The sequence below is a fragment of the Carlito syrichta genome, unplaced genomic scaffold (assembly GCF_000164805.1).
Source record: "Carlito syrichta isolate Samal-C Ts95f unplaced genomic scaffold, Tarsius_syrichta-2.0.1 Scaffold302944, whole genome shotgun sequence".
NCBI classification, from domain to species: Eukaryota; Metazoa; Chordata; class Mammalia; order Primates; family Tarsiidae; genus Carlito; species Carlito syrichta.
Window position 1 is genome coordinate 137,265 of NW_007247040.1, and position 12,106 is coordinate 149,370.

Below are 12,106 nucleotides of genomic sequence, written 5' to 3' on the forward strand. Positions count from 1 at the left end.
TTTTTTAGACTGTTTGAGGATATGATTTTAGAACATTGACTGGAAATTGATTGAATGGAAGTATATAGAACCAGTTAAATTAGAAATCTAAAAATCACTTACAATTTTAAGAACTAAATAGTAGCCACTGTTAATAGTTTGGTAAACTTGCTACTCTAATGCCACACAAATATCTTTAATATCTTTAAACATAAATCTTTTATTACATTTCTGATTATTTTCTTAGAATAAATTAATAGAAGAGAGATTCGAGAGTTAAAGGGCTTGAGCAATTTTCAGTATTTCCACTAGTACATGCTGAGATTGCGCGTGTTCAGGGTTGTATGGCCGAACACCATCCACTAGTATGTGAAAGTACTTGTATCATTGTGACCTGCCATGGGTGTTACCACAAAATTTGCGTAGAGTTGGACAGATGAAGATGCATATCGTTGTTCTGATCTGTATTTCTTTCACTGCTAGTGATATTCGATGGCTGTTCATGCAGTTTACTGTTTGAGTCCCATTCGTCAGCATAATTGGGAAACTGAGCAAAAATGGGACTGTGAGTCATGTTCTGTGACATGAACTCAGTTTTTATTTTCATTTAATGTTTATTTAGAAAGGGAATGAATTTGGTGGCACAGTTTTTAACCACCTACTTAATTATGTAATAAATACTAATTAAGCTTTTGGCTTAGGAAGAGGAAAAAGTTTTTTGGTTTCTTTGAAATTTCAAAATCTTAATGCTTCTTAGTCTGGAGTGTCATCGTTTGTCTTATGCCAAAACCACCATAAACTGGATGGCTTATCAACTGCAAACATTTATTTTTCACAGTTCTGGAGGTTGGGGAGCCCAAGATCAAGGTGCCAGTAGGTTTGATGTCTGGTGAGGGCTCACTTCCTGGTTCATAAATGACCATCTTCCTGCTGTGTCCTTACAGGGTAGGAAGAAAAGGAAGTTCTCTGCGGCTTCTTTTATAAAGGCACTGATCCCATTCATAAGGACAATCCCTCATGACCTAATTACTTCCTAAAGGCCCCACCTCTGAATGCCATCACATTGAGGGTTAGAATTTAACAAGTGAATTTCGAGGTGACACAAACATTCAGTCTACTGGCTCCTCAACACATATGTTCTCACATGCATAATGTTCATTACACTCCAATAGCCCCTTAAAGTCTTAACTCATTTCAGCATTAGTTCTCAAGTCCAAAGTCTAATGTCACGCAGATATCGTCTAAATCAGCTATGGGTAAGGCTCAAGGTATTAGTCATCCTGAGCCAGTTTCCTCTTCAGCTGTGAGTCTACGAAATCAAGCAGGTAATATGCTTTCAAAAGTACCATGGTGGGACAGGCATAGCATAGACATTATCATCCAAAAGGGAGAAATAGGAAGGAAAAAAGGGGAACCTGGTCCAAGTAAGTCTGAAACCTAACAATGTTAACACTTAAGACGTGAGCAATATCTTATTTATTTAATACTCTGCCTTGCAGGGCCACTGGGGTGGAGGTCTTACCTTTTGACTCCACTGGATCAGAGGTCCCACCTCTGGACATAGTGGAGTGGTGATCTTGCCCCCACAACTTTTCGGTGTAGGATTGGGCCCCCATGGCCCTGCTACTATGGCTTTGGGTAACCCTGCCTCCATGGCTCCACTAGTGGAGTGCAGAACTGGAGACTGCAGTGTGAGGAGGTGCTAGGTAGCATACCCTGAGGTCTCAAAAGTACCTGCAGCTTTTCCTTTGAAACGGTTTTGCCTCTGGATCTGTGATGGAAGAAGCAGCCTGATATTTCTGAATTACCTTTGGGGTCATTGTTCCTTTGTTTTGGACTTGAGCTCCTGGCTTCTGTTGAGGTGGTCTGACTCATCTCCCTATTAGATGGTCGCTTGGTTATACCCTTACTGCTTCATACTTTCAATAGTTAGGCTGAGAATTCCAAATCTTTAAGTTCTATTTTTTCTTTGATGAGCAGTTCTGTCTTTAGATCATTTCTCTCTTCTCATGTTTTACTATGATATAAACAGTCAGAAGATACCAAGCTGCTGCTTCTGTGCTTGGCTGAGATTTCTTCAGCCAAATGTCATGTGTTATCACTTACAAGTTCCACCCTCCACAAAACTCTAGGACATGAACACAATTCATTCAAGTTATTTGTCACCTTATAACAAGGATGGCCTTTCTTCCAGTTTCCAACAGCATGTTTCTCATTTCTGTTGAGGCCACAGTTAGAATTGTCTTTACTGCCCATGTTTCTACAAACCTTCTGTGCTGGAGCTAATACTTAGGTATTAGCTGAGAAAATTGAGACCTTTTCTACAGCTTTCCTCTTTTATTTCTGAGCCCTTACCAGAATTACCTTTGGAGGTCCGTCCATGGCAATGTAGGTTTTTTCCTAACCTGCACCTCAAACTCTTCCATCTTCTATTCATTACCCAGTTCCAAACTGCTTCCACATTTTAGGCATTTGTTATAGCAGCACCCCACTTCTCAGTGCCAATTTTCTAGCAGGCCATTTGGGCAGCTACAACAAAAATAGCCTTGCTGTGTGGCTTATAAACAATGTACATTTATTTTTCACAGTTCTCAAAGCAGGAAGTCCAAAATCAAGGTACTGGTAGATTTAATGGTCTGGTGAGACCCTGCTTCTGGGTTAATGAACGGCTGTCTTCTGGCTGTGTCCTCATATGGTAGAAAAAACAAGAGTTTTCTGGGGCTTCTTTTATAAGGCCACTAATCCCATTTATGAGGACTCTGCCCTTTTGACCTCAGCTCCTCCGAAAGGCCTTCCCTTCTGATACCATCACCTTGAGGGGTTGGGATTTAGCGTATAAATTCTGAGGTGGCATGAACATCCAGTCTTATAGCATACTTCAAGTAAAAAAAATTCCTTGTCATTATGATTGTTATTATTTACTATAGGAATTCAAGTGTATATTTTGGGAGAAGTTATATCTTCTATGTCTGTCTGGCTTAAAAGATCTTCAAAATATCATATTGATTTTATATTATAGATTTAAAAACACCTAATTAACTGGAATCTCATCATGAAACTTCGATTCTGAGTTCTAAGCTGGGTGGGCAGTAAAGCAGGGTGCTTTGAGGTTACAGGGATGTAGATTCACACCTGATGTTACCTGCAGATTTCCAGTTAGTGCAATCTCGAGCAAATTCTCTAACCTTCTTAAGGCCAAGTGTCCTCATCTATAAAATAGAAACAATTCTTTATGAAGTCCATTAAAATGTTGGAGGATTTAGTGAGTTAAGTATATGTAAGGTGCTTACTTAGCATAGTGACAGACATTGTAAATGTTCAATAAATAACAATGCTAATCTCTACAATTTGCCCTTTTTTTTTTCCTTGGAGTTGAATGTTGAGTTGAATCTTTTACTGGAAAGCCACTGTGATCAGATCGAGTTACTTTTGTTATTTCAAAATCTATGTCTTTTGTTCCTTTAGGAATACTTGTAACCAGCTACTCTATACTAGAAATTACTTTTGGGACCCAGAACTTTATTGCAATATGGGAAACGGTTAAGTGAGACAATATCCACCAAGGGTTCTCTGGGACCAAGTGGAAGGGTATCATTTTATTGTTATAATTTTTATTGGGAGAAACAGTGGCAGCTTGGTCCTTCCAGCTGATTATGAATCTAGAACACAGTCCTTGTTCAGGTAACAAGCATTCGTTGAGTACCTTCCATGTACAGGGCTCTATTTTGGGCATTGTGAAAACCACACAGAAATGTAAGATATACTCCTTGCTACAGAGTTTATGTCTAATTGGGAACATCAGGTATATCCACAAAAATAATTAGCTAACAATGGAAAGTACCAAATAAATACTATAGACCATGTTAATTCATCACAAGGAGAGAGCTCTGTGGTTTGAAATAATCAAGAAAGATTTTGTGCCACTTGAGCAAAGGATGGGTGTTAAAATATGGACAGAGTTTTGGCTGACTGGGTAGATGAGACATTCTGGGAGGGGAAGCAGTTTAAACAAAAGGACAGTCCAGGTGTGCTCACAAGACAATCTGTGGACTGCTCTGAACAAGGTTCATATAGCAGACCCCGTAAAAGAAAGCGCATTGGAACATCTGCACTTGAGAACTCAGTAATGGCTTGAGAACAAAATCCAGTTCCATAAGTAGTCACTGAGCATCTACTATGTGCCAGGCACTGGAGGTACCATGGTTAGCAAGACAGAACTGATCCCTGCACTTATCTCAGGTAGTGTATCACGTGGGTTGGGAAGTTGGGGAGAAGACATTAATCCAATAATCATAAAATCGGTGTAAAGTTTCACTTGTGATAAGGGGTTTTTGCTGTGACAGGAGATTTTGCTTTTTTGAGGAGGTCAGGGAGGGCTTCTCTGAGAAAGCAACCTCTGCTCTGGGAAGCAAAAGATGAGTAATGTTAACAAAGCCTACAGCAGGGTGGAGGGTGGTTTGGACAGAGGACTGTATGTCAGGATGGAGCCTGGCAATCAGGTGGGACTGAAGAATCTGTAGCAGGAACTCAGAGTGAGGGTTGCCTGGTGAGAGACGAGACATACGGTTCTTTGAGCCAGAATATGCAGGATGATGGTGGGTTTTGTTAGGGAGTCCTGTGAATCCCAAATCTAATGGGAAGCCACTGAAGAGCTTTGAGGGGAGGTAGGTGTGTCACCTGGTTGCGATTGGGAACAGATTGAAAAGGAGCCAGATTTTGTATAGAGTGACCAATACAGAGGTCACTGCATTTGCCTAGGCATGTCAAAGGCAGGGGCAATTAAAATTAAGAAAAGTATATCTATCTGAGGGCTATTTAGGAAATACAGTTTACAGGACTTGGTGATATAATGGATATGGTTGGCTTCTAAACATGCTGACTGGATGCACAGTGGCTCTATTCACTGACAAAGGAGGCCTTGGAGGAGGATGATCAGGCCTCTGAGGGAAGCAGACCCTACGATCTGTTTTGGGCACGTTGTGTTCAAGTGTCTTTGAGACATCTACGAGATAGTGATTGGGTAGTTGTATTATGGGTCTGGAGCTTCGGACCAGAAGCAATGAACTTTGAGCCTACACACGAGTGTCCAGCGCCCTTCACTGCACTGCGTACAGGTAGACACTGCAGTGTTTGTGAGTGTGAGGTTGCTTTGGGGAGAGCCAAGAATGAAGTGTAGAGTGGGTCTGTGGCCAGGTCTCTAGAAACTCTGACAGGTAACGGCCCAGTGGACGAGGATGAGCTCGCCAGGAGATGTTAGGATGTCTTTGGTTGACTAACAGAGACATGAAACTATAAACACATTTGTTGTGTACTTGACAGGAGATCTTGAAGATAGCCCCACAGTTTCAGGGGTGAGATCTTGGGCTTCTCATGTTTGCAAGAGTGGAGGTTATTGTGTCCTCATATAACCCTATCCAAAATATAGAATCAGTCAGGGTCATTAGCGGAAGGTCTCCTGGTATGCCTCTTTGCTTCTGTCAGAGAGAAAACACGTGCCTCAAAAGCCTCCCAGCATAATCTTTCTTGGATTTTACTGCACAGAACTGAGTAACATGGCCATCTGTAGCTGCAAAGGTGTCTGGGGGAATATCTTGCTTTTGTGGTCTGTCATTTACAGATGGACAAGGAAGAAAGGATCACTGATAGCAGTTGATTAGCAGCAACAGTGTCCACCAGAGGTGATAGGAAAGTTATTTATGACTTGAAGCTCAGGAAAGAGAGCATTTTAAAAAGGAGACAGTGGTCAGCAGTCCTGAATACTGCTGAAAAATCAAGTAAGATGCAGACTGAAAAATGTCCATGGGATTGAATAGCATGCAGGTCATTGGTGAATAAAGTGATCCCTGCTCCAGTGTTATGATAGACTTGCAAAATAGACTAGGGAAGGTATCAAAGGTCATCTAACTAGGATAAAAGTCTCTTTCTTTCCTAGTGAAGATAGGCAAATCAAAGAATCTTCCTGTTGTGTAGCTTTTAAAAATTCCTCTCCAAGATGGAGTTGCTGATCAAATGATAAAATTCCCACTCTAATCCATCAGTCTGTCATTTGCTATCAGTCCAACTATGAGCAAAGCCGGAAACTAAGCCTCAGCCTCCTAACTTGCACAATGGTGGTGGTGAGACAGTACGGGTAAAGCTCTTAGCACAATGCTGGGAACGTAATGGCACTTAATAAATATGAGCTTTTACTATGATACTGTTCAGCTAATTTTTTTTCCTATGTAGTTCTTGATTACATTGATAAAAGTTTATGTTATAGATGTATGATTAGTAGGGACTTCAAAAAATATTTCCTTTGTTAATACAATGCATGAAATACTTATCAAGGATCTTGGAATAAAGCTTGATAAAGTCAAAGGCTTATGTGGTTTTTGAAAAGTATGAATATATGGAGAGAAGTTGTTTCTAATTTAATGATTAGAGTGAAAAGTCGTACTCAAGTAGTTTATTATATTTCAAAGAATGTTTTGTTTGGTATTTACATTTCATGTGCAAATTACATTTTCTTCCATACAGTATATCATTGTCAATTACTGGAATGCCTCATGAAATATAAACAAGAAGTCTGGAAAGTAAGTTTGGGGTCAAATATAACCCATAGTTACAAACTTAATTTTTATAATATGGTGAAATTTGTTTACATATTAAAAACTGTTTAGGTCAAATTCAATGACGTCTTTTTATTTTGACGTGGCAGAACCTATACATTCTTTCTTTACTGTTAATGATTTATTATTTAGAGCAGAAATGATACTTTAAGAACAGAAGTGTCTTGACAGTTAAAGTAATTGGATGTATCTTTGTTGGAATTAAGCCAATATTTTATTGCATGACAAATAATTTTATTTAATTTGAGAGGTTGCTTGAGAATTTGTCTTCTTTCAAATTGAAGATGTGAATTGTTAAGAAGTGTGATTAGGAAAATTTTTTTTAATGCAGTATTTGGCAAACTGGCTTATGCAGTTCTAAAATCTTTCTTTAACATTAATATGGTTAGAGAAGTTGTTAACAGAAAGCACGCTTTAAACTCTGCCTGAGGGCTCATTTGCAAAAGGGCCAGTAAGAAAATAAATCATAAAAACAATGTTTCAGGGCAGTCTAATCCATAAAGTATGCCTGAATAAGATCCCAAAGAAATTACCCGCCTTAATGCCTCCTCCACTGGCGTTTTCGCTGCTTTGTATATTGAATCAGCTGCCTTCATTTCCGTTCAAGGACGTCAAGTCAAAATGTACTTCTGTTTTCCCTAGGATCTTTTGTATGTGATCGCCTATGGGCCTTCACAAGTGAAGCCTCCAGCTGTGCAAATGCTTTTCCACTACTGGCCCAATTTAAAGCCTCCTGGGGCAATAAGCGAGTACAGGGGGTTGCAGTACACAGGTAAGGCCAGGAGAGTGCTGTGTTGCCCATCTTTATTTCTCTGTTCCATATTTGCCTTACCTAAATGTATGTTTCTATCTCACTGGGCTATATTTTCTGTAACTTTAGACGTGGTCATAAATCATTTAAGTGGTTTAAAGATGAATTAATTAAAATCAATTTTAAAAGCATTTGTGACATCAGAGCAAATTGCCCAGGCCCCAGTCCCATTTGCTATACAATTGGCCGGGGGTCTTAACTCTGACTAACCCTAACCATGACACAGGCTTGAGCAGGGAGGGTGATGTGGCAGACATGCTCATTATGTCACAGAAACCCCACTGGCTAATTCTGCTCTGATAAGAAGACTTGCAGCACTTTCAACATCACCAACTCGTGAGCTAAGTAAAAATTGAACTACTCTGATAGCCTGGTTGCTCAGCAAGAGTCAATAACAGGTCAATCTTGGAGTAACTGATAATCAGAAGTACCTGGGCATGGTGGCCTCAACCTCCCGAAGCCTATAATCCCCGTGCTTTGGGAAGCGGAGGTGGGAGGATTATTTGAGGACAGGAGTTTCAGATCAGTCTGGGCAACACAGTGACACCTCCATCTCTAAAAACCGTTAGCTGGCTGTGATGGTAGTACTTGCCTTTAGTCCCAACTGCTCAGGAGGCTGAGGTGGGAGGATTGCTTAGGCCCAGAAATTCAAGGCTGCAGTGAGCTATTATCACGCCACTGCACTCCAGGCTGGCCAATGGAGTGAGATCCTGCTTCTATAATAATAATAATGAGAAGTAAGCATTAACTTTTGGCATAATGACAGATATCTACCAAAAAACCCCTGCAAAACAACAAACAAATAAACCCCAGGTCTTTTTATGTTACAAAACCAAAGAGGAAACCTGGGGCTGCAGAGTTTTTCATGGCCTTGCCTTCCTCCCACCCCAGTTCATTGTAGACACATCAATCAGGAGAGATAGACATTTTTCCAAGCTTAGGTTTTATTCAAGTTATTGTGGGATTGTATACTGATATTCTGAGAATTTACTTATTTGTTGGCATCATTGATCTTTGCAAAGATGATTTGAGGTAATTTCTAAGGGGATGTAACTTAATTCAGGTGTCTGATTTATGTTCCTGAAAGATTCAAAGTCAAGTGTTGGAGATAATAACTGTTGCTTGGGCTTTGATGGCCTTTGGTGGACTTAATGTAAACCCAGAATAAGTGGTAACAACAACATTAATGAAATAATGAAGGTAGATAAAAGTAAATTTTTTAAAATTGGGAATTGGTATTATTGGTGTTTTATATCACTGATAGTAGAGAATGTTGAAGTTTGCTAAGTGAATAATTGACATGTAAAAGCAGTGAAAAGTTTGCAAACATTAATAGAAGAGATGATGTGACTGAATATTTGATATAACCCCTTCTCATTAAATCCCTGAAATAAGCACTTACGTGAAGTATGATTGGGCAATCAGTATCAAATAGAATTTATTTATTTGATAAATATTTTACCAGTAACTACTATGTGCCAGGTACTATACTTGTTAATGATATAGGAACCTACACAAAACCAGACCTTGTGGAGCTTACTATAGTTGAGATATGGAAACTCACTCATTATAATCAACACAAACTTATGGAGTGTCTACTATTAGGTAGGCATTATTCTAGGCACTGGTGGCCAAACAGTGAACGAAGCAGACTCAGATCATTCATGTCTTAGAGCTTGCATTCTAGTTGTGGGGGAAAGACCTGGAAACTGCTATACAGTGTAGTAAGCACTAAGGTAGACCAAACACATAGAGCTGTAGGAACACACAGGAAGCATCTCTAACCTCACCACAATGGCAGGCAGGGTCCTTGAGTGAGTGACATTTAAGCTGATACCTGAAAGATAAATATGCATACTGATGTCAGCCAGGGAGTGCTCTATGAGTGAATAAAATGTGAGTCTGAGGCAGAAGGATCTGCATGGGTGCAGAGTTGGAGGCAAGAGATAGCAGGATTGTATTTAGGAACTGAAAAAAGTCCAGCATAGCCAGGCATTGTGGTGAAAGCGAAGGGTAGTAATAGGACCTGGGTAGGAGTTTGGATTTTATCCTAATGGCAAAGGGAAACCAGGTACAGGTTTTATTTATTTATTTTTTACCTTGTACGTCACATGACTTGATTTTTATTTTAAAGATGTGGGTACAGTTCAGGGTTAGGTATATAAGTGGTCATCATACAGGTGAAGGTAGGTACAGGTTTTAAATAGAGAAGCCACTGGACGAGATTTGCTGTTCAGAGCATCTCAGAAACCCGCAAACTGACAGCTGCTTCCACTTGCCCCTATTGAGTAGCCAGAACTGTCCTCACTGAAGCAGCTCAACCTGCGCCTCCTGAGACAGAGCAGCTCCTTCATTTTCTCTTGGGCTATCTGACCAAGATGTCTCTGCCATCACGCCTGGCTGTTTTTATTATTTTATTTTATTTTTTGTAGAAACGAGGTCTCTCCAGGTTGCCTAGGCTGGTCTCGAACTTCTGGGCTCAGGCAGTTCTTTCGCCTCTGCCTCCCAAACTGCTGGGATTACAGGCATGAACCATCACGCCTGACCTCAAATATTCTTAATGATAAAAATTATATGGAGACAGAATTTTGTGGATTTGGAAGCTCAAAGATGAAATGCTGCTCTCTTAGGAACCAGCAATTTTTATAGTTTTCCCAGTGATTTATAAATAATTTTGTAATAAAAGGAAAATGTGTTTGTAGAAAAATTATAGCAATATATAAGGAGGAAAAAAATATCATCACTCAGAAAAGAACATTGTTAACACTTTGGTGTAGTTCTCCCCTGTTTTTTAATGTACATTTTAAAATAAAATTAAGATATTTTGTATTATTATATGTATATAGTTATACAACCCTTTATTATACAAAATTCCAAGCAAAACATTTTAAAGAATAATACTATGAATATACATAGATTTAATAATTGTTAATAATTCACCATAATTTTAGCTGTATGTATATATATATGTATATGCATATAAATTGCATATTTTTTTAAAACATAGTTAACACAGGAATATTTATAGCTCATATGAAGAAGGTCAAATGATGAAGATTTGGTGACCTGCAATGTTTGCCTCTTTTGGGTTTATTAGTGCATATCAGCAACAACTACTCTATTCTAATGATCATTAAGTATGGGTCTTAAAAATGCAAAAAATTGTAGTCTCAAGTATTTGTGTTACTTCTATGTGTAAACAGGTGATTAAAATTGTATTTCTCTTGTTTAAAAAAAAGATAAAACTATAACTTAAGTTTCTTGACAGTGAAAATAGTCATGTTGTTTCATGTAGTTCTGCTTCTGTGGGGAAGAAAGAAATTATTTAGCAATTTTCTTGTTACAGTGTCCCAACTAGTAAATATTTTAGCCTTTGTTAGCAAAGAATGGCATCAGTTATTGTTCAGCTTCCATCTGAGTTACAGAACAAAAGATGCTGCACAAGATAAACATTTCCAAGATGAAGACTGTGGCAAGAGTAGATAATTCAAGATAGCACCAGGTTACATTTGGGTCTAGGCCACCAAGCACGTAACCATACATTCGTACAACTGGATTCTTGAGTGGTGTAGAAGTCAAGTATGAGAAAGTCTACAAGTCATTTTATGTCATAACTTTCTTTTTATTGTGTTCTTAGTTATCTTATTGTCTTGATGTTGTTGTCACATAATCAAAAAATGTTGTCAAATGTTTTTATTTGGTACATTTTACACAAGCAGAAAAATGCAAATTACAAGCATACATGAAACACCTCCTACCAGATGCTCCCTCCCAAAGATTACCTCTTCCTTCTACAAACCCAGAGGTGAATACTGACCTGACTTCCCCCAGAGATTAGTTTCACCTGTTTCTGAATTTTACAGAAATGGAATCACTGCTTATTTATTTGTGTGTGTGTGTGTGTGTGTGTGTGTGTGTGTGTGTGTGTGAGTGAGAGAGAGATTTGTTCATGGTATTAAGGATAATTGTTCTTGTTCATTTTTATTATTGTACATATTCTACAAAGGAATGTACCATGATTTATCTATCCATCCTACTTTTAATAGGTATTTGGCTATTACAAATAATACTCTTTTGGGCTGTTACAACTAATACTGCTATGAACATCCTTCTCTATGTCTTCCGTTGCCCACATTCATGCATTCCTGTTAGGTCTGTGCCTGTTAGGTATGTGGGGTCAGTTGCTGGGTCGGAGGGCGTGCATGTATCCAACTTAAATGGACAGTGGCAAACAGCATTCCAAAGCAGTTGTCCTCGTTTGTAATTCCCCTAGTGGTATATGACAGTTCTTTTTGCCTCACATTTCACATTTTGGGTGATACTTTTATTAAGTTAGTTTTCAAAATTTTAGCTGTTTTTCAAGGGTGCGTGTATGTCTTCTATTGTGGTTATAATCTGCATTTCCCTGATTACTAATGAAGGTCAAGGTTTTTTCAGATGTTTAATGGCTATTTGGATGTTCCCTTTACAAAATCTTTTTCAGTTATATATGTTGCAAACATCTTTTAAAAATTTTTTTACTCTCAATAATAGGCCACCTGAGACCAGATCCCCACCACTGCACGGTATGTTCATGTAACCGACATGCACGTATACCCCCTGAATCTGAAATGTTAAAGTCTTTGATTAACTGAAGCTCTTATTTGTAATGTAATCAAATTAGCAATCTTTATATTTAGTCCTTTTTATATCCTATCTAAGAGAATCC

At 38.7% G+C, this 12,106-nt stretch overlaps 1 protein-coding gene across 1 annotated transcript in view; it reads left to right on the plus strand.

Annotated features, from left to right (window-relative positions):
- UNC79 (unc-79 homolog, NALCN channel complex subunit) overlaps positions 1-12,106 on the plus strand; it is a gene marked incomplete at its 3' end in the record, with an annotated part of 165,707 nt that overhangs the window by 18,400 nt on the left and 135,201 nt on the right. Inside the window, exons 5-6 of the mRNA XM_021711940.1 lie at positions 6,496-6,551; positions 7,230-7,359. Of these exons, the coding sequence (XP_021567615.1) occupies positions 6,496-6,551; positions 7,230-7,359 (186 nt within the window). The remainder of the gene's footprint in view (positions 1-6,495; positions 6,552-7,229; positions 7,360-12,106) is intronic.